At 46.8% G+C, this 22,460-nt stretch overlaps 1 protein-coding gene across 2 annotated transcripts in view; it reads right to left on the reverse strand.

Moving 5' to 3' along the window:
* Positions 1 to 10,761: 10,761 nt before the first annotated feature.
* SULT1C3 (sulfotransferase family 1C member 3) overlaps positions 10,762 to 22,460 on the reverse strand; it is a 30,047-nt gene continuing 18,348 nt past the window's right edge. For both annotated transcript variants that reach the window (XM_037015402.2, XM_017642407.3), the window contains exons 4-8: positions 17,489 to 17,586; positions 14,841 to 14,967; positions 13,898 to 13,992; positions 12,590 to 12,770; positions 10,762 to 12,363 (exon numbers count right to left, since the gene is read on the reverse strand). In XM_037015402.2, the coding sequence (XP_036871297.1) occupies positions 12,251 to 12,363; positions 12,590 to 12,770; positions 13,898 to 13,992; positions 14,841 to 14,967; positions 17,489 to 17,586 (614 nt within the window). In that variant the 3' untranslated portion in view covers positions 10,762 to 12,250. The remainder of the gene's footprint in view (positions 12,364 to 12,589; positions 12,771 to 13,897; positions 13,993 to 14,840; positions 14,968 to 17,488; positions 17,587 to 22,460) is intronic.

Raw genomic sequence — 22,460 nt, forward strand, 5'->3', positions numbered from 1 at the left:
ATGGAGTGGGATTCCCAGACACCAGTGTTCTGTCTGGACTGATGGCTGGGGCGATTCTCCATCAGACTTGGAGCAGACTGACACAGGTGGGCAGGGGCTTCCCATCTCCAGCTCCATGTACTGGGAAAGTGGGGACTCATGTGGTCTGACTAACATTTCTTCTTAATTCCACATCACATGTCTCACTAAATGGTGAGACAGAAAGTGAACGGGATCACACATGGAGAGGCTGGGTGGTTAGCACCTTCAGTTTGTATCTGTAAAAGTTGGTCTCATCTTCTGTAAAAGTTGGTCTGCAGGTAAAATTGTAATATTTCCAGAATCTCTCACCTGGCTTTAGTGCATCTGCATATCAACAGATGTTTCAAGGGGTGGCATGAAGTTGTCCATCTACATATCAACAGGTGATTACAAGGCCCTGTGAAGGAGAGGTTGGATGGAACTCTATTCTGCTGCAACCGTGTCTAGAGAGGATCAGGAGGACTGCTTGTAAGAAATAAGAGGGTTTCTTAACTTTATTTCTCTCTTTGATTGATTTCGATTTTAGAGGGATTTTGCCCTGGGATTTACCCCTGGAGCTACACTGTCCTAGCTGTGGACCTCTGGCCAGTGTGTGCCATTCTCTCTGGCTGCCATGAGGGCCACTGGCTCTTTTTATAATCTGTGGAGATCTAGATTTTTCTTGCCTGCTTCCTCTTTTCTCTTGTCTTATTTTTTGTATTTATAACATTGTCTTCTTTCCATACATTGAAGAAATAGGAAGGATTGGTATAAGTTTATGTGTTTATGTGTTTACCCTTTGGCCAGAAAAAGGTGGAGTTCTTTGATAATCTCATGGAATTGTATACATTTGGGGAGGGGCAGTTCCACAGAGCAATATCAGGATGTGATGGTATAAGGGGCAATTACTGGGAAAGGTGAAGGCCATGGGTATGTACAAGAAAGGAGTAAGATAAATACATAAATGGCAATAATGAAAGGAGAAATGTTGCAAGTATCATGGAAAAGACCGAAGTAAAATACCTTAAGAGGCTGAGGAAGGAAACACACTCACTCACACACACAGACACACAGATGGTGGTGGACCATCCTTAAAAACTGCACAGAAGAGATGACATTTAAGTTATTCTTTCAAAGAAGAACAAAGTAGTCTTTTGTTATGGAATAGAGGTGGTGGGGCAGAGGTGACACAGGCTGAGGAAACAAGCTTCAGTAAGGATGAGATTGGGAGTGGGGGATCCATTTGGAGAGTGGAGACCAGTCCTATTTGACTTTAACATTGAACAGCAATTTCTTGAAGTGTGCTCTTGGAATCCCTGGGGATCCCTGATATTCTTCCAGGGGGTCTGCAAGGTCAGAACTGTTTTCACAATAGTAAGGTGATGTTTGCCTTTTACATTCTCTCAGGAGTATGCAGTGGGACTTTCTGTAGCTATATAATTTATGATGACAAATGGGATGAAGGAGTGAGTTTTGCATATTCTCATGTCTTAAAATCTTCTCGGTTTTAATTGCTAATGAGGAAAATACTGACAGATAAAACTCACATGAGCAAAATCTATTTGGGGTTTCCAATAACTTTTAATAGTGTGTAGGGATCTGGAGCCAATGAGTGTGCAGACCACTGGCATTCAGCAAGTGGAGCAGAGAAACGGAGGTAGGCCATGCAGGCTCTTTAGGTCCATGGCAAGGAATGTGTGGTTGGTTTGATCATCAGTAAACAACTTGCTGAAGGGTTCTGAGCAGGAGAAGGACACACCTGGAGCTGCCTTTTAAGAATTATATTAAGTGGACTATAAAGTGGATTGGAAAAACTAAAGCAGAGGCTAGAGGATAATTACAGGCTTCCATAAGAGCCCAGGGCAAGCGGGATGTGCTACAGGATTGAGAATGGGACAAAGAAGGCTGGTGGACTTGGACATCACTGGATGCAGCAAGTAGCTAACACGGGGCCTGCTGGAGAGTGAGGTGCTACAAATACTTGACTTCAATGTTTAAGCCTAGATGCTTGTGATGGTCAAAATTATGTGTCAACTTGACTGAGCCAAATATCTGGGGTGACCAGATATTTGGTCAAATATTATCCTGGGTGTGTCTATGAGGATGATTTGGATAAGATTAACATTGAAATTGGTAGACCGAGTAAAGCAGATTGCCTTCCTTTATGTGGGTGGGCCTCATGTAATCAGTTGAAGGTCTGTGTAGGACAAAAGACTGACTTCCTCTGAGTAAGAAAGAATTCTCTTGCCTGAAGGGCTTAGAACTGGGTCACTGAGTGCAGATTTTGGATATGCAAGCCTCCATAATTGGGTGGACCAATTAATTCTTTTATATATATAGAAACTATTGGTTCTGTTTCTCTGGGGGAACTCTGACTAATACAGATTTTGGTATCAAGAGTGGTTCTAGAGGAATGGAATCTTAAGGATGAATCTTCTCAATTGGTTTTGAAGGTTTCTGGAATTCATTTTCAAATCTGGTTAGATTTAAGGACACTGATGAGTCTATTTAGGTATTAAAGAGAACACAGATAGTCCATGGTATGATCTGACAGTAGAGACACATGAAATATCACCATTAGGTACTTCCAATCAAACATGGGTAAGATGCTGAGACCTGAGTGACTGCGTGTACCATATACTCAAATGTTTTTGTCATTGTAAAGTGAATCATATGATGATTACATTGCTCAGATATGGTTGCTCCTAATGTTACTGGACGAAGTGGGGAATGGAAATGACAAACTCAGGGGCTTGAATTCCCAGCTCAAGGTCCACATAAATGACCAGAAAGCTTCTGTGTCCACCCTCATCTCCTGTAGCTGCATGGCTGGGATGGAGAACCGAACCCAGAATCTCATCCTGCAAGGGGCTGAATTACACTGCACATTGACTTCCCAGCCTCATGGGGCACCTGCAGTCAAAGTGAGGTTGGGGGGATGGGACTCTGAAAGCTGGAATGGGGATTTGTAGGAACACCCTGGTGGAACTGGGGTCATTGTGCCCCCAAATTCTGATGAGTTGTCTTTGCCAGTAGAAGCAGTCTCTCTGCCTCCATCTAAGGGCATTTGCCTGAGAAACTCTACTGGCCTCCCCTGAGGCAGTAGTCCTGCAAGACACTGCTGATTCCCCTCAGGACCCACCTCACCTCCTTCTTTGCTTTTAGACTGATAACTAGACTCAAGTCCCAGCAGACCCCTGAAGGTGAGGTGCAAAGCATGACCCAAGAGGAGGTGCACCCCAGAAGAGCTGCTTGAGTTTTCCAATTTGTAAAAACAGAAACCTGGTAATATGTATGGGAGTGGATATAAGTGTGAGGAATAAAGGCAGAAGGAACACAAATTTTGATTAAGTCAAATTTATTAATAAAGGCCCTCTAAGCAGAGATTCTACATTTCATGTCAGAACCTGGGAAGCTAGCAAGGGTCGCAATGGTTTGTTTGGCTGGTTTCCTGGAACACACACGAGAAAGTGGCTCACTGTGTGTGAGCTGCACGCACCAAACAAGCTGTGGTTTAATGTGGAGGAAGGGATTCAAAGGCTTAGGGAGATTGGAGAGTTAGAGTGGACAGTGGCCTAAGACCTACCTGTAACACGGGGAGGACCTTCAGGGTGGATGTTCCCCTGTAACTGTGAGGAGTGTTTGCGCGGGACACCCAGCTGGTGGGGAGCTCTGTGACTGCGCCTGTCTGCAGGTCACTTACAGTCGGAGCTGCGTCACTGGACTGGAAACCTGATGCTATGAGAGTGGATAGGTTCTGAGGTGGAGGGGCTGAGTGTGGGCACTCAGCCACCAAACACAAGATGGGTGTGCTTTCCCTGAAGGGCAGCAGAGCCAGAGAGGCACCAGCAGAGTCTTTGGCGTTGGTCAATTGATCACGGTGTTCCTAGAAGTGAAATAGGTGGGAAGCCTACCGAATTCTTACTTGATCTGTATAAGCATAAAAGTTCTACGTCAAGTGAAGAAAAGTCTAACCTCACTCAAGGTAATAATCAGACTTTTCAGGGACTCCTGGACACTGACTGTGAACACACAGTTTCCGGGGGACCCAAGAGTCACTGTGATTGCCCAGTCAGACCAGGGGCTCATGGAGGTCAGGTGATCATAGTTTTAGCGCAGGTCTGTCTCACAGCGGGTCCAGTGGGTCCTGAGCCCACCCTGTGATTATTTCCCTAATCCTGAAATGTGTGCTAGGAATAAACATGTTCAGCAGCTGGCGGAGTCCCCACCTGGGCCCTTGACCTGTGGAGTGAGGGCTATGGTGGTGGGACAGGCCAAGTGAAAGCTGCTGAAACTGCCTCTACCCAGGAAATGAGTCTGAATGCAGTGCCACATTCTCAGAGGGACTTGTAGAGATGAGGGACCACATCCCCATTCAGCCTCCTATGTGGCGTTTGCGGAAGACAGACACATCCTGGAGAATAACAGTTACTCATCATGAGTGTAACCAGGTGGTGACTCCCAGTGCAGCTGCTGGGCCAGATGTGGTTTCATTGCTGAGCAAAATAACACACCCCCTGGCTCCTGGTGTGCAGCTCTCCACCCGGCAGGTGCCTTTCCTCTACACCTGTTAGTGAAGACCGCCGGCAGCAATTTGCTCTCAGCTGGCCAGGCCAGCAATACGCTCTGCTGTCCCACCTCTGGGTACATCAGCTCTCCAGCCCTGTGTCATGATTTAGTTCACGGGAATCTTAATTGCCTTTTCCTTCCACAAAATATCACACTGATCAGTTACCATGGGGACATTACGCTGATTGGACCTAGTGAGCAAGGAGTAGCAGCTTCTCTAGACTTACTGGTAAGGCACTTGCCTGTCAGAGGGTGGGAAATATACCCCAAAAATTCAGGGTTCTACATCAGTCTGATTTCTAGGGGTGCAGCATGGTCATGCTGAGACACCCCTTCTAAGGTGAGGGTTAAGTCATCACATCTGGTGCCTCCCACGACCAAGGTGGAGGCATGAGGCCTAGCGGGCCTCTCTGGGTTTCTGAAGCAGCATAGTCCTCACTCGGGTGTGCTCATCCAGCCCACCTGCAGAGGGCCTGAGGAAGCTGCGGGTCTGAGGGGACCTGGACCCAGAGTGGGCCCTCCAATGGTCCTGGCTGCCATGCAAGCCGCTCTGCCACTCGGGCCGTGTGACCCAGCAGGGCCAGTGACGCTTGAGGGTCAGTGGCTGATAGGGATGCTTCTCGGAGCAATGACAGGCCCAGATGTTTGGCAGATGCACCTCAGTGCAGGCCCTTAGCATTTTGGAGAAACCATGCCAACCTTTCAAACTGTTATTCTTCTTCTGAGAGAGCTCTAAAGTTATAGCCTGCTATTGTGTCTTACTGGGGACTGAACACTTACCTATGGGCTACCAAGTTATCATGTAATCTGAACTGGCCATCATGAGCTGGGTGTTATCCGACCCAGCTGGCCACAAACTTGGGCCTGCACAGTACATTCCATCATCAAGTGGAAGTGGTCCATGTGATAGGGTCTGGGTAGGCCCTGGAAGCACAGGTAAGTCACATGAAGAAGTCCAAATGCCCACGGTCCCCACTCATTCTACACTGCCTTCTCTCTCCCGGTCTGTACCTGTGACTTCATGGGGACTTCTCTATGATCAATTATCAGAGGGAGAGCAGACTCAGCTCTGATTTATGGGTGATTCTGCATGATATGCCAGCACCATCCCAAAGTGGAGCACTCCCTGGCCCTTCCTTGAAGGACAAAGAGAAGGGAATCCTCCCTGTGGGCAGGATTTTGAGCAGAGCACCTGGCTGTGCACTTTGCGTAAATGGAGAAGTGGCCAGCTGTGCAATTATATACTGAATCATGGGTTCTGGCCAATGGTTTGGCTGGATGGTCAAGGACTTGGAGGGAACATGTCAGAAAATTAGTGACAAGAGAATCTGGGGAAGAGATATGTGAATAGAACTTTCTGAATGGTCAAAAAAATATGAAGATATTTGTATTCCATGTGAATGTTCACCAAAGGGTGACTTCAGCAGAGGGGGATTTTATGATCAAGTGGATAGAATGACTTGTTCTATGCTTCTTTTCCCAGCCACCTGTGTGCAATTGGCTCATGAACAAGTGGCCATGGTGGGAGGGTGGAGATGAAGCAGCATCTTGTTCCCACCAGAACAGATATCTACCGTGGATACAATTTGCCTTTCCTGCATACAATGCTTCTGCCAAAACTACTATGTGTGGACTAACAGAATGCCTTATCCATGATCATGGTATTCCAGACAATGCTGCTGCTGATCAAGGAACTCATTTCACAACAAATGAAGTATGGTAGTGGGCCCAGGCTCATGGAATTCCCTCACTGCTCTTACCATTCCCACCATCCTGAAGCAGCTGGCTTGGTAGAATTGTAGGATGGCCTTTTGAAAACTCAATTGCAGAGCCAGCTGAGGGGTGATGCCTTGCAGGGTTGTGGGTCAGACTCCCCAGGAGGCTGTGTATTCTCTGAATCAGCTCCAACGTAAGGTGCCGTTTCTCCCACAGCTGGGACTCACAGGCCAGGAATCAAGGGATGGAAATGGCATTGGCACCAGTCGCTGTTGCTCCTAGTGACCCATTAAGAAAATTTTCTGTGTCTCTCCCCACGGTCTTATGCTCTGCTGGTCTAGAGGCCTTAGTTCCAAAGGTAGGAATGCTTCCACCAGGAGACACAACAAGGATCCATTGAACTGCAAGTTGACTGTCGCCTTGCCATTTTGGGCACCTCATGACTGAATCAACAAAGAGGAATCCCTGTGCTGGCTGGGTGACTGACCCTGCCCATCAAGGGGACAGTGAACTGCTGCTCCACAGTGGAGGTAAGGAAGAGCATGTTGGGAACACGGCATTCCTTGGGGCATCTCTTAGTATTGCCATGCCCTGAGATTGAAGTCCATGGAAAATCCAACCTGATCCAGTCAGGACTGCTAATGGCCCAAACCTTCAGTAGTAGAAGTTTGAATCACCCACAAGGCTAAGAACCACGACCAGCTGAGATGCTGAAGGCAAAGGGAGTGCAGAATGAACAGCAGCAGGTAGTCACGAATACCAGCTCTGACTGCGTGACCAGCTACAGACTGTGGGCTGCAACTCTCGTGAGGGTTTCCTCCTTATTTTGTATGAGTTGCATTTATATACATTTGTAATAAATTTTCTTCCCTCTTTCATCCTTTTATCATGTCACATAAGATATATTGACTTTACGTCATATTATTTAAGTGTTAACTTTACATCATAAAACCATAGTATTTAAGTTCTGAGATGTCAAGGAAAAAAATGCCCAAGAAAATCTTCTTCTATGAACAATAACTAGAAATCAGGAGCAGTAACTGGTTTATAAGAGGATGGGTGGGGAAGAGGAGGTGGGTGAGTTAGGTTTTAAACATTTCTAATAATCCTAGAGAAGGTTTGGGACTGGAGATTTAGATACGGGAACAAATCACACAGAGGTGCCAAATCTGAATATTAAATCATAGACCCTGAGTTGGAAGCCATCTTAGGCTATTTTCTTACTCCCATCTCTCACCCAGTTGGGAGCCTGCAATATTCAATCTCTTTCTTAACAATGAACCCTCGGTTTCTCAATAAGAGATCTATTTAGAGTGAAATCCCTTGGATTAGTTGACAAAGGCATAAGCATGCTCTTTTAAGTTTGCGTGAGAGGCAGAAGTCAAACTCCTGGCACCAGACAAGTGTTAGGACTGCCAGTGCAGGAGATTGCAGACATAAGTTTATGGCAACATTCCAGAAACAGGCTGAAATCCAAACATTGGTGGCCTCCTATGTAAAGCTTTCTGTTCAGATTGCTTTGTGATTTCAAAGTACTTTTTTTTTTTAGCTTTAGATCAATTTTGCCATAACTGACACCGGCCTGAATGCCCAAATGCATTTGCAAAGGCAAATCTTTGGAAGACAGGAACATTCTGCTGGGAGTTGACATGCCTCGCAAACATTATTGCAAAATCTCATGGTGTGCAGGCATTAAGATACACTGCCATGATCAAGTAGAGCTTAAAAACTTTTCTTTTTCTTCCTTTCTTTCTTTCTTTCTTCCTTTCTTCCTTTCTTTCTTCCTTTCTTCCTTTCTTCCTTTCTTCCTTTCTTCTTTCTTTCTTTCTTTCTTTCTTTCTTTCTTTCTTTCTTTCTTTCTTTCTTCTTTTCTTCTTTCTTTCTTTCTTTCTTTCTTTCTTTCTTTCTTTCTTTCTTTCTTTCTTTCTTTCATTCTTTCCTTTTTTTTCTTTTTTTCTGTGTTTATTCTTTCTTTCTTTCTTTCTTTCTTTCTTTCTTTCTTACTTTCTTTTCTTTCTTTCTTTCTCTCTCTCTCTTTCTTCCTTCCTTCCTTCCTTCCTTCCTTCCTTCCTTCCTTCCTTCCTTCCTTCCTTCCTTCCTTCCTTCCTTTTCTCTCTCTCCCCCTCCCTCACCCCTTCCTTCCACCTTTCTTTTTTCTTCTTTCTTTCTCTATCATCTATCTATATCATCTATCAATTATCTACCATCTATTGCAATGAGAGGTTTCATATAAAATTTAATGTCCCATAGAAAAGTATAGGTGTTTTCATATTTTTCAGCTCTCTCTGAAATTAAGTAAAGATCTATCTAATGCATACAGAAAATAAAACAACATTTTGTCTTTGAGTTTAAGCAAAGCTCATCTGTTTATGAATTTTGCCATCGAATTCTTCAGGGTGCAGGTATTTCCTCTGAGTCCTTTCTGGTAGCTCACCTTCCCTGTCTCTCCCTTCCCTTTCCCCTGTCCCCACTCCTGTGACCCTGATGGGGAAGAACACTCTGCTGGAAACTGGGTCACACTGCCAAAGGAACGTCAATCCTCAGGTGGCAACCTCTAAACTGGAGGCAGCCAGGACCTCCTGGAGGGTCTCCACCCCTGCTGCCTCCAGCCCAGGGCTGAGCCCCCCTTGATGGACACAGCTCTTTACAGAGAGTTGCCACCTCTTCCTGAGGAGGGATTTCGAAGCTCCATGCAGGAGGCAAGACACTGTGATGTGCCAGGGGAGCCCAGGAGGTACAGGGAGGGAGGACGGTGTGGCTGAGAGGGGAGGCCAGAGGGGATGGTGCCCCTTTGTGCCGGCTACTCGGCCCAGGCCTGCCCTGTTCTGGCCGCAGCCGGCTTAGGCCACTTGTCTGTTTTCCCCTGGAAAACCAATTCCTCTGGAGTCTTCCCCTCTGTCCTCCCTCCCGAGCAGGGGTGGGGTACTGGTGGCCTGAGCACGGGCAGGTGCCTGCGTCAGGGCTGGGCTGATGGGGTTGCCCAGGGCTCTGTCCCCGGGACAGGAGGCTGGGAGCTTCTCCTGAGCCAGGGCTCACAGCCACCTTCGTCAGAGACCAGACAGTGAGTGTTTCAGTCCTCGGGGTCACATCTTCTTTGCTGTTGTTTCTGTGACAACCTTTTAAAAACATTGCTGCTCTGCCAGATGGGTATGGATTTGGCTCATGGGCCGCAGTTTCCCAACTCTTGTGACTCTAGACCTAGAGTGGAGAAGGGGGCCGGGGGTGGGCGCTGATGAGGAAGAAGGGGTGGGTGAGTTTTCCAGGTCAAAGAAAACCTCTCAGAAGGACTGATCATCAGATTCTTCCAGGATGAGCTCTAATTCCTCCAAGCTGAGAGAGAGAGAGAGGCCTAGAAAGGTTTTTAAGTTTCTGTGGACTAAATTTGCCTAGATAGATGCATCAAGTTCCATTAACAGCAAAACCCACACTAATTTCGGGCAGGAAAGGGGCAGAGGCACACAGGCTCTGGTGCAGAGCAGGAATCAGGCACGCTGCAGGGCAGGCCGGGGCTGGGCAGGGTGGGAATGGGCCCCGGGTCACAGCTCAGAGCAAACAAGGCCCGGTGGCGGGGACAGCGGCGCTGAAGGCTGGAGCAGAAGCAGAGGTGCCACACTCTGGGGAGGGCCGTGTTCCACCCGGGGCTCCCCCACTCACTGGTGCCCTGATAGATGCTCCGATCCAGTGGCCCTTTAGGGAAGAACTGCCTTTCTAAGTATGTTTCCTCCCAGACTTTGTTGCTTTCTCTCTCTAAGCCTCTGTGAGAGAAGTTCTGAGATCTGCTGAGTGGTTAGAATGGAATCTCTGGCCAGTCAGGTTGTGCTGGCCCTGTGGGGCACTAAGAGGACATGAGTGCAGGGTACAGCCTGCAGCTCTGGGATTGCAGGGCTCCTGGGGCTGGAGGGGACGGGGCTCCAGGGGCTGGAGGACATGGGGCTCCAGGGGCTGGAGGACATGGGGCTCCAGGGGCTGGAGGGGATGGGGCTGCAGGGGCTGGAGGGGATGGGGCTCCAGGGGCTGGAGGGGATGGGGCTCGAGGGGATGGAGGGGACAGGGCCCGGGGCCTGCCCAGCTACTCCTGCCCATTCCTGTCTGGGGGCCCAGAATCTTAGTTTTCTCATCCCCTAAGTGAGACTGTTGGAGTGTGATCTGATTCTAATTCTCCCTCTAAAGTCTCAGGATTCCAGGTGCACAGCCCCAGTTACCCTTGCTTTTTTTTTCTCTCCTTCTCAGTGAATGGTTTCCAAATAATTTAACTGTGAACATTTACAATTTGATCATGCACTGCTGTGGTATATATAGGAATGTTTGTGTGTGTAAATACATAACATGTGATTAGAATAAAAATTCTTTTAAATGTATCCATGATCATTGAGAATGTTAAAATAAGGATATATGGATGGTCACCTTCCCCATATCTATTTTATAGGACTAAAGTTCTTTTAAAATAGAATGAAACCATTAATTCTTCTTTATGGTAGTGCAGTATTTATTTTTTAAAAGGACTTAGCAGATCCTTATAAGAGACAAATCCATGAATACTTCTTGTGACTGAAATTTATGGAGAATTTAAGAATGGAATTTATTTTTACAATTAAAGCAAAAAGAATTTTACAATATTTAAAATAAGGAAGGCAAGTTTTGCCTAATTGCAAACTCTAGACACATTGCTAACCTTGTCACCATCATCTCTGACATGCTGAGGCCATGTTGTCTGCAGAAAGGGTGCTTGCCGTCTGCATTTGCAGGTAGCTCCTGGAATGCGAGCTGAAGGTGTTTGGTGTGGATGCTCACCGGTACACATTAATTTTCTGTTCAGTCACACTGATTCAGTTCACGTCTTCCTCACACAGACCAGCACTGGGTGGAAATACTGTACCAGACCCTTTGTCATGTGGGAAATGATTTGCATGTTTACATTAGAAAGCAGGAAGGAGAAAGAAGCCAAACAGAGCCCACGTTGTCCCGTGTGGGGCAGACATTCTCTGTGCCCTGTGACTTGGCAGCACAGGAAGGCTCCACGCCCACAAGAGCCTTCCCGACAGTCTTTTAAAATGATGTGCTGGCTTTTGCACAACTTGTGTATATGATGGGACTTTCTTGAGACAGGTTTCAGTAAAAAGAAGCAGGCACACTTACATGTGTAGTGGAACAACTTGGGGAGCCTGGCAATTTTGCTACAAGCCTTTTTAAGGAGCATGACACGTGGTTCTTCCCAGAGATGTGACAACGAGTTTTCCTTGAGGTGTGTACGGTGCTATTTTTCCTTTGGCTAACGGAAGGCTTTTTTTTCTTTCTGAGGAGCCCATCTGAAATATAAAATCTTCCCCTCCTTTCTGGGTGTGGGTGGCCCCAGAAGTGGGCTGTTCTTGTTTGTCCTGGTCCTGCCACTCATCGCCCAGCTTTGGCCTTTCCCTTTGGTCTTGAGACCATATCCAGCTCGAGGGCACCCAAGGCAGGCAGGGTGCATGGGCTTTCCCTCCTCACTGCGTCCTTGGACCCATGCCTGGTATCTCTGAGTGCCGGGTCCCCATGTCTCTCATCTTGCCCATTGAGGATGAAAGCTGCTGCCTTTGACGTTCTCTCCAGTGCCTGCCTCTCGTCCTCCCTGGTTCTCCTGTTCACCTGCTCTTGTGCCGAAGCTCCACTCCTGTTTCTCACTCTTCGTGAATTTTCCCTCTGAGAGGCCAGGCTATTGCAAATAGTGATGGAGTTAAGCCATGTTTATTTTGCCTTTAGTCCATTACCGTGTGGTAGGTGTCTGTGTGAATGATCATGTAATTTAATCTTAAACTTCTACCTGGGATTTGGTTATATTTTAATGAAGTATGTCATAGTGACATAATGATTAGATAGTGTGGCAAAGCTCAGGATTAGAAGAAGGGTGTTGGGATTGTAAGAAACCTTGATTAAGAGCCTCAAATGTCTAAGATCTAGTAAGGAAGCCCAGACTGCCTCCCTGCTGCTCTCAGATCTCTGTGCGGAAGGTCAGGGTGCTCCCTGCCATCTTCTTCTGGTAGTCCTTATCAAATTCTTCATTCTGGGCTACAGTGAAATAGTTCTTCCAGTCCCCAGGCATCCCTGAAACAAGGTGAAGTATCTGCGGTTATTACAGGAGTACAGGGGAAGGGAACATGCACCCGGAGCCAGGACAAGAAGGGGGGAAGGAAGTCTGTCTCCCAGATATTGTGCAGTAGTGTCACTGACCAGAATAAATAACGGAGCACAATACATTGCTGGGAAGTCTAAGCAGATTGTGGGGACCACAGAGGCCAGTTTTGCATCTTAGAATATAAGTCCTCCATACCTTTTCTCATAAAAGGGGAGATAGAGTGGTCCATGATGCTGGGCGGCAAAGTGGTGTAGTTGGCCATTGGGTTTTGCTTCATTACGTCAAAGGAGGTGTGATAGATGATTTTGTTCAGAACTTCCTCTGTTATGTCTTTCTCCAGGAACTTCAGTATCTTCTGAATTTCCCGCTTTGGGTCCTGTATGTACAATAGGAATACAAAACAAATAATTTTGGGTTTTCCATTCGGAATGACATTCATTCAGGACAAACACTGTTTGGGCATGAATGAGTTAAGGGATCAGTTCAAATACATGACAAATATTCCTCAAAGGATGGCCATGTATAAAGCATAGAACTGTCCTAGGAGCTGCCACAGCACGAAGATGAGAGCCAGTGCTGCCTTCAGGAGGTTCACCTTTCAATGGAGAATGAATATAAACACAATTAACTGGAATGTGTGGCTCAGAAAAAGTGCCATGGGATTTGATGGGAAGCAGCATTCACAACTGCCTCCTGGTGGAGATCAGGAAAGGTTGTGTAAAGGAGGGAAAATGGTGCTGGCGAAGCATGTATGGCTAACTCTGGTATCTGAGCTACAAGAGACAGCAAAAATGTCTGAGGTCAACAGAAGGCCAGTAAGAGGCTGAATGAAAGGATCTCGGGTTGTGAACCCAGAAATGTGAATCCTGTGCCCTGGTTCTCTCTGAGCACAGAGATGCAGTAAAAGGAGCTATGGCTTTTGATTAGATTTCAGAGGACCTCTTACTAGCGCTGGCATAGGAAATGCTTTTGTAATTCCAGGACATGAATCCATTGAGTCATGCGTGAACTTGAGCTGCCACTCATACACAGTGGCTTGAAATGGAGAAATGGGTCCTCTACCACAACACATGGGCAATCCTGCCAATGTTTATGTGGGTTAAACCTCAGTTTGTGATGTGGGTTTGCGGTGTGGGAGGGAGGAGGAAACTGAGTTTATTGAAAACAACAAGGCACTTACAAGTGTGACCTCAGCAATCGTTACAATAATTCTGTGAGATACGAAACGGGATGATGCCCGTTTTATAGGTGAAGAAAACTAGTCCAAAAACATCAGGATTAATTTGGCTGTAAAGGCATGAGGTGTGTCCTGAGGAGGAAGGATCTTCTGGAAACTATACACGGAATCAAAGAAAATTTGTCATTAGGACTTCTAAGGCTAAAGCTGGTCAGATAGAGGGCCGCGGGCAGAGACTCAGGCTCCGGGCCAGCGCGCCCGCCGGGGCTCCCGCCGGCTCCCTGCCTGGGAGTCGGACGTCGGTTAGAGACTCGCGCCACCCTCACCTCCTTCATGTCCTCGTAGAAGAGGTAGAGGATGCGGTGCTGATCTTTCACTCCCCACCAGCCCTTTACGTGGTCGTACCAGGCGCCCCACACAACTGAAGAAGAAGAGAGAGGGGGCATCAGCACCCACCTGAGACTTAACACACGAACAGGGGTGGTGTGAAGGAAAGAGGCCTTTATCACATGCAGCTGGACGACAAAGGCTTTGGGTAGAACTCTTATTTGCTGAGACGGGGATTTTGCAATTAGGGAGATAATACAAAGTATTCTGGATTCCTGCATTTACATTTCCACCCTTGCATTTACTACCGCACGGTAGACTGTTTTGTGGCCGGGGATTCGTAATCTTTACTTGCCTTGCAGTACTACGTGGTACCTAGATCGGTGTCATGCAATCAATACCGTTTCCTAATAGACTGATTTTCATTCTGGAAAATTTATCATCACCAGATATTTGGACGCCTTTACTCTGGGTGATGGTGAAGGGGAGGGAAGGCTACCTTTCACTAGCCCTGCGGAGTCTACTCTGTACTCGCCCACCCTGCCAGGCTGACCCCTGTCACTGTGTCAACGGGCTCCTTTGTCCTCAGGCTTCCACTGGGGCTTCACCACCCCGAGGCGCTGGAAGGACCTTGGAGGAGGGCAGTGAGGATGTGTGCTTATTTCCTGATGCCCTTCTTGTCGGCTTGCCATGGCCAACTGTTCCTGGTAAGGGGCTCTCTCCTTTCTCCAGGGGCAATGGCTCCCCAGTGTCGTACTGTCGTCTGACGGGTTCTTTAAACTCTGCCCGCAGCTTTCTACACAGCTCTTTGCCCAGACTCTCCTCAGGCGACCCAGTTTGAGTGGCGTCTACATCTCTCCACAGCCTTTATGAATACAACCATCCAGTGAAAACACTCCTTTCTGATGGCAGCTGGTGAATGAGTGAGGCAACACGACTTACCTTTTCCAGCTTTGAATGTTTCAACATATTCCTCCCATGTACCAGGGTCAGGCAACATTTTTAACATCTTTGAGAAATGGTAGTAGGATACCAGACAGTCCTTGGCATTTCTAGCCACATAGATAATCTGAAATCAGCCGGTGAGGGGATTGAGACACAGAGAAAAAACAAGAGAGAAAAATATCATTGTTCGGTGCACAGCATTGTGTTACTGGAAAGCATCTAAGAACGTAAGCCTTTCCTTTTAGGGTGCCTGAAGGCGAGGCATTTTCTATGATTAGGATGACCATATCTCCCAGCATGCTCAGGCAGAGTTCCAAACTTCCAGAACGAGAGGCCAAGCCAGTGGGGAGCCATTGCGCCCTAGAGGATGAGGCCCTTTAATAGGAGCGGAGGCCTTTGGTGGGGAGACAGTCGAGCAGTGGGCCACCAAGAAGGGCACCGGGGAAATAGACACACTTCCTCGCTCTCCTCGCTCGTCCCCTGCCCCCTACTCACCACCAGGCCCCGGTCCCAGCCTGAGCTCGGAGCCCGTTCTCTGCCAGGCTGCGGGGAGGAGCACGTTCACGGTCCCTCATGCGTCTTCTCTCACGGAGTGAAGAGAATTTCTCTGTCCAGCACAACCACCATGCATTCCCAGATGAACACAGGCTTGGCATGACTCTATTTCTCTGCCCCTTTTCCTGTTGAGATTTCTCTCCGACTCTCATGAAAGCATTTAGGAAGCCAAAAACTATGACAGGCCTTATAATGTAAATATACATCTTAATGCCTGTGTTGGTTCTTGACTTTTTGTAAATACAAGCTTGAGTACCTGAAGTGTGGGCTACAGAGGGAATGTACTCAAGTGCGGAGTCAGGTAGCCGGGTGTGCTCTGATCTCAGATACTTTCTGAGAGTCTGTGGATTCATCTGTGTGAATTTCCTATCGCTGCTGTAACTAATCACCACACTCACACAGTGGCTTAAAACAAGAAGAGATTTATCCTCCTATAGTTCTAGAGGTCAGATCTCACTGGGCCACAGGTAAGCTGTTGGCAGGGCTGTGTCCTTTGGCGGCTCCAGGGAGAATCCTTTCCTTGCTGTTTCTAGCATCTGAGGCCACTTATATTCCTTCTTCTTGACCCTGTCCTCCAGTCACTCTGACCTCTTGCTACAGTTGTCATATGTACTTGTCCCTTTGATCTTCTTGCCTCCCTCTTATAAGGATCCTCATGATGATATTTAGCCCCATCTGGATAATGCAGAATAATATTTCCATCTCATGATCCTCAATTTAAAAACATTTGCAAAGCACACTTCACCATACGAGGCAGGCTTCACAGGTTCTGGTGATGAGGATGAGGGTCTTCAGGGGACTGTTGCTTAGCTCACTGCTCCACCTGAACAGGAAAAGCTTGCACTAAGCTTTTTAACACAATTTCCTACTCAAATAATTTATAATTCTATGCAGATAGAGGGTGATTCTGCCATGGAGATTTTTAGAAGGCCTGATTTTATAAAAAGAAGGTGTTAGTATGGTGGCTAATAGTGTTATTGTGTCTTCTGATATTGAGTCTACAGTATCACTGGAAAATAATATTGGTTTTTGAGTGGCAAAAATAACGTGAGTGGAGTTATTAAACTAAGAAGTTTTCACACCTGGGTGAACCTGGGTGTATCTCAGGGGAGCAGATCATGAGCAGAACAGCATCGTGACATGTGGAGTCCTATCCAGTTCAGTATACCTTGTTTGGAGGTGGGAGGTGGGCAAGAAGAGCTGCTGAGGCATGGAAGCCTAGCCCAGCAAGAGTCAGAGCGGCAGCTGGTATCCATACCTGAGCACTGCCCTGGGGAGAGAGTCTTGGTTAAACGAGCTTGACTGTTTGTGTTTTCTTGGTAAGGGTTCACATGGAAGGTAAGAGTCTGCATTTGCGTTTCTGAAGTAGCTCGTCCATAGGGAGAAGATGTGCTGGTCCCGCTGATATAAATAAGTATTTGATTCTGCTAGATGACTACTCTCCTCACTGCAGATCTGTAAGTTGGTATTTGGTTTATATTCTACCTTCCATTGATTTCAAGACCCACTAATGAGGTGATATCAAAGAGAAACACTAGTACATTCAATATATACTGTAAACTGATTCTGAATTTGGAAGTGTCAAAATAAAATACAATTTTTGAAAATGGATGATGTAGAGGTTCCTGGGGGCCATGAGGTATGCTCTGAGGGTGGACTGCTTTCTCCCTCGTGGTCTTACAGATCTCCTGGCTTCTCCGTTTGGCTCAGGTTTTCCCCTCACATATTTTCCCCAAGTAAATCCCTTTCACACCTTACTGTGCCTTGGTGTTTGTTTCTTGGGGGATCCAAACCGAGATAATAACCTTCCTCAGGAAATACATGCTTTGTTTCACTCTTCACTCTCATTGAATGTGGCTTAACTGTCAGCCAATCAGAATGATTTTTCCTGAAAACTTCCCAGTGTGTACCCAGAAATAATATTCTGAAGGAAAGGTGGATCCAGAATAGAGAATGTGGGAATGTGGGGGCAATTCCTTATACCTCTACTGGTTATTTATCTTCCATTATCCTTGATTGTTCTCATGGAGATAGAGACATTCTTTGGACATACTGACCAAAACTGGGTTTGAAGTGTTGGCTCTTCTTACCTTTACATTTTCTTTCCAGAAGGAAGGTGGCACCAACTGAACAGGCAGATGAGTCTTCAGAGTTCTAGGAGAAGGCATTTTTTGAGCTAGGTCCAGACCTGGGAAATACATTTCTCATTAGCTATATGGATTCAATATTATTTTGTCAAGCATCTGGAAGAAGATTTACCAAATAGTTGACTCTGCCTAAAATTACAGTTTTGTGTGTCTATGCTTTGCTCCTGATGACAACTTTGCCATCCATTCAGGTGGAGGAGGGCACTGCTGAGATGCTGAAAACTTCCAAGGCAACCTCACTCTTCCTATTTGCTGTGTTGGTGCTCTTGTGTGGGAAGGTGAAGATGCTCTGGGAGGTTTTAGGCTGGTGATAATTATGACCCCAACATGTTGTTGGCCTTTTTTTCCTTTTGTTACTGCAGTGGGGAGAAGATCAAAGCAGCTGGAGAAGAGCTGGCATCCCTCTTAGGGGCCAGCTCTGCAGCCCCAGCAGCTCTGTCTAAAGAGCTTCTTTCTGTCTTTCAACTTTTACTTTCAAGGCCAAGAACCATTACAGCCACCAGTCATATGTCAGCACTGTGCTCTGTGTAGGGATATATTTTCATATGAAAAATTGACCCTTGTCATGGTCAAGTGGCTACCCCAGGTTAGGGAATGTGAGAGCCAGGATATGAGTAGTCTATTGATGTGGAAAGCCTTAAAGGGGAGGCTTAAGAAACTGCAGAAAATAGTAGAGAGACTGTTATCTAAGGAAAAATTAGATAAATCACAGACAAAATCCTCCTTAGAAATAGAAAGTCCAGTGTGAAAACAAGGAATACAGGCAGGGATTGGGCCATGCACAGCACCAACTGGGAAGGGGCTTGCAAGTAAGGCAGAGTGTCCGCCTTGGAGAAGAGTAGCTTTTGGTAGAGAATAAGATATGTAGAGACTGGGGAATACTCCCTGGAGGCCTGGCATTGAAGGGAAAGAAGGAAGAAAGTAAGAGGGAGAAAATTAAAGATCTCACAGAAATGAAAGAACAGAGCATGCCAATTCCTCCCCCTCCCCCAATCACCAATATCATCCATAAGCAAAACTGCACAGCAGAGGGCAGAACTGGCAGAAAAGAGTACTTTTCATACATGGTTATGAAATGAGTACAAACAGAAAAAGCAGATCTCATTCTTAAACTGCTATAATAATCAGAAAAGCAAGTCAGTGTCTTTAACCTGATGAAACTTCTCCCCCAAATCCAATGATGAAACTGAACAAGATTGTAGCACAACACTGTATCCTGAAACAAACATTTGGAAATATGAAAAAAATAACCCAGAAATACAAAAACTAAGAAAAGAAATAGAAAAAAAGGAAGAAATGAAAAAAAATTTGATTGAGCACAAAAAAAAAAAAGACAAAATAACATAAGGAATGAAGATTGAAACATAAGGTCGATAATGAAGAATAAATTAAGTGAAAACTTAATAAAGAATGTTGCAGAAAAGCAAGTAAATAATCAAGAGAATAACAATGAGATAAAGAAAAAAGTTAAAAAGAGTGAGAAAGCAGCTGACCTAGAAGACAGGTAAAGAAGGTCCAACACTAGTATAAGTTGGAGTTCCTGAGAAGAAAATTAAAATAGTGGAATAGAACTATGAGCAAAACTTCTGGAAAAAAGGAGAATAGAATTTGCATCTATTGAGTTTAGCTAAACTATGCCCTATTATTGCTGCCTCAGCATCCAGTCTGTGTGGCTAAATGGCCTGCAGTGGCCGTGGGCTGACATTTGACTCTCCTGCCAGTTCATGCCCCAGCCAGATAACATCCTGCAAAGAGTCTCTCAATGGCCCTTGTGATCAGCAGTCTCCCCCACCTCCTAGAACTTTCCCGTTGGGTACCCCTCAAAGAAGAGACCCTCAAAGCCTACCAAAGCCTTGCTCGTTTTGGTTTGAATTGATTAAATTGTCCTTAGCCCAAGAACCCTAAGCACTCCACCCACAAACTCTAATAAAGGCATGTACACCAGGCCATACTGTGCTCTCTGCCTGCATTATGCCATGACCTCTCCATCTGGTCCCTTGGGGTATGTGATGGACTTTCTCCAGGACTTGTGAATAATAAACTTCTATATTTCAATTCCTCATAGTCTTTTGTTCAACTGAGGCTCACTACTGGACCTAGACCCCCAACCCTGGGTCTCTATTGAACAAATGTAAGTTTAACAAAGTCACAATTGGCTTCACAAGCAGGATGGATTGAGTCAGCTTGCAACTGACCATGCCTTTTAGTTGCAAATAGCTTACTGAGTGGCTCTCCCAGGCAGGTGATTCTCTCTGGGGAGTTCACTGCCTACTGCTGTTTGGTAGCATGGCTCTGTATTACTGCATAATGCCTAAGTGGAGTGCAGCTCTGAGTTCCCATACTAAAGTGCAAGCTCCAGAAAAAGCAACCAGAGTCTCCCTGAATTGGAGCATTGCTCATTGGAGCTAGTTTGAGGGGCTGTGGATGTGTTTCCCACGACTAACACCCCACAAAGGGTAAATCCCCCAAGGGGTTTTAGACTCTGAGTGTGTTTCCCAGTTCTAAGCATGAACCACTGGGGACATATGAGAGGCAACCCCCGCCCAAGAGTGGGTTATCAGCTAAAGGTGCAGTGTCCCTAAAGGAGGAGAGGGAGACTCCCATTTTCTGACTGCTGTGCTTACGGGAAGCACCAAGACTGTATGTTGGGGACACCCTTGGCCTGGTAAAGTCATGGCCTCCCACAAAGGCAACAGTAGCTTGGGCCCATGATCCCCGTTACCTTGCTGAATACCATGCTGCCAATGCACCTTGTCCCCTGAACCTGTGAGATAGTGTGGGTCCTTCTCTTGGTGTGTGGTGGCACAATGCAAATGGCCTGAGCACTTGGTGCCTGCGCCAACTGAAATGCCTAAGGAAGTTAGCAAGCTTTAGCTGGCTGCCCATGGTGTCTGGGTCAAACATCTGCCCCAGATAGGAGCCTGGCATATGCCACTCAAGTGCCAGATATTGGCAGTCCCCTGGGCCTTCTAGAGGCAAAGGCATTTACAGCTTTGCCATAAGTCTCCATCCCGCCTTGTGTCAGGGAGTCAACACAGAAGCTGAGCATGGCCAGTGAGGCTTGACTGTTGCAATGGTGCCTGCAAGAGACGCCTGATGTCAAGGGCCTTCCCAGGTTCCAGGACGCAGTGTATCTCCGTGCTCAGCCCCACCCACTGACATGGGGGTGCAGCTGGAGGCACCCAGCTGCTGGCCCTGCAAACAGCTGGAGGAGCTCCTTGGAACTAAGTGTCTCATGTGGGAAGGGTGTCAGCACTCCTCACTGCCAGCAGGCTACCCCGGCACATTGAGGACACTGCAAGGTCATGGCACCTCACCCTGGCGGGCAGATCCCTTGACAAGTCCTTTGGCTCATCCCAACTGGTGGGCTGGTGGCAGTGCGTCTGGGCCTTTAACAGACCATAAAAGTGAGACTCCCCAGGGAATGTGGTTTTGCTGACTCCTGGTGGTGGCCAGCAGGCTTGCAGTCTGGTCTGGACAATGGCAAAAGGGGAACTTCATGATTCAGGGAAAGCCTCTCTGGGTGCCTCCACTGGAGCGGGAGAGCTGCTCACACATGCTGATTGTGGTTACTTAGGTCTGCTCACACATGCCAGCAGAACCCATAAGCATGTTATAATGACATCACAGACTCCTTATCCAAATTACACTCCAGTTTCAGCACCCTGCATGAGCCCTCTCCAGAGGCAGAATACCAGACACAGCCCTGGAGAGAGCCATTCCTCTGGCCATGTCATACCCACGAGCAGGTGCTAGCAAGCCACATTACATCAGGCTACAGGGGCCTGACAGCACTCACTGGGCACACAGGTGTCATGCCTCCCTCACCCAGGCCCTCTCCAAAGTAGTGAGAGATAATTTTTATTCCCAAACAAAATTCTGGAAGGCTCCCAGGGGGGAATGTGTGTCCCAGGAGAACCCTATTCCCTATGGCACACTGAATTCATCAGGCTGCTGCCGCCGTCTCCTGAAGCCAGCAGGTGTGCAACCAGCACAGTCAATGCCTTCCCTGGCCACTACGTTCAGAAAGACTGCTTCCCATCATGCAGTCTACTCTTAACCAGTTATGTGCTCATCCCCTTGGCCATCATTCATTACAGGTTCAGCTCCTCATACCCATTTCACCTCCCGAGCTGTTCAGTCATGGCCTGTAGAACATGGAATCTTGTGGAATCTCCACCTAGCTTACCAGCTGGTGGTGGCTGGACTTCCAAAGAGGCATAGTGGCCACTCAAAGACATGCTCCTCAAGCTTTTACAACAGGTGGTTCCCCAGATGCACAGAAATTTTACCCTAGGCTCTAATACTACTTAGTTCCTAGCCCTCAAGTCTCCAGCCATCCCCCTTCCTGCACCCCCACCCCACTTCCTGTCTTCTACAAAGACTCCCCTGATAGTTCTTACCAGGAACCCCCCACTCCTTCGATACCAGAGTGGACGTCATTCACATCTGCTCACCTTTACAAATTTGATGTTTTGGTCATCTTGCTGTCTTCTAGGTTGCTCGCTGGCAACCTGATCAAAGGTAGATTGTGCAGTTATGGGCCTTTTATAAATAGAAAACCCAAGGAGTCAGATCCCTACCAAATTGCTTAGAGATCATGATTATACATACTTCATTGGCTCTGGGCCAGCTGCAAAGCTAAGGCCACTAGCTTTGCCTCACTTTTGGGGTTATAATGACTAGTTAATTAATCCAAATTCATAAAATTTTTGCAGGACATTGAAATGATAGCTCTGGGATCAAGTAGTGGAAATGTGGAACTCAGAGAGAGGAAAAGAGGCCTTCACCTAGTGGATGTTGTCACATTAGGAAATGAAATCCATGAAGGAGTCCCAGAATCCAGTGGAAGCTGGCCTGGTCCCTACCCCACCTTAACTGAAGAGGTAATGCCCTTTTTCTCCAAAGCCATCAG

Source organism: Manis javanica, chromosome 1, assembly GCF_040802235.1.
Source record: "Manis javanica isolate MJ-LG chromosome 1, MJ_LKY, whole genome shotgun sequence".
In the NCBI taxonomy this organism is placed as follows: Eukaryota; Metazoa; Chordata; class Mammalia; order Pholidota; family Manidae; genus Manis; species Manis javanica.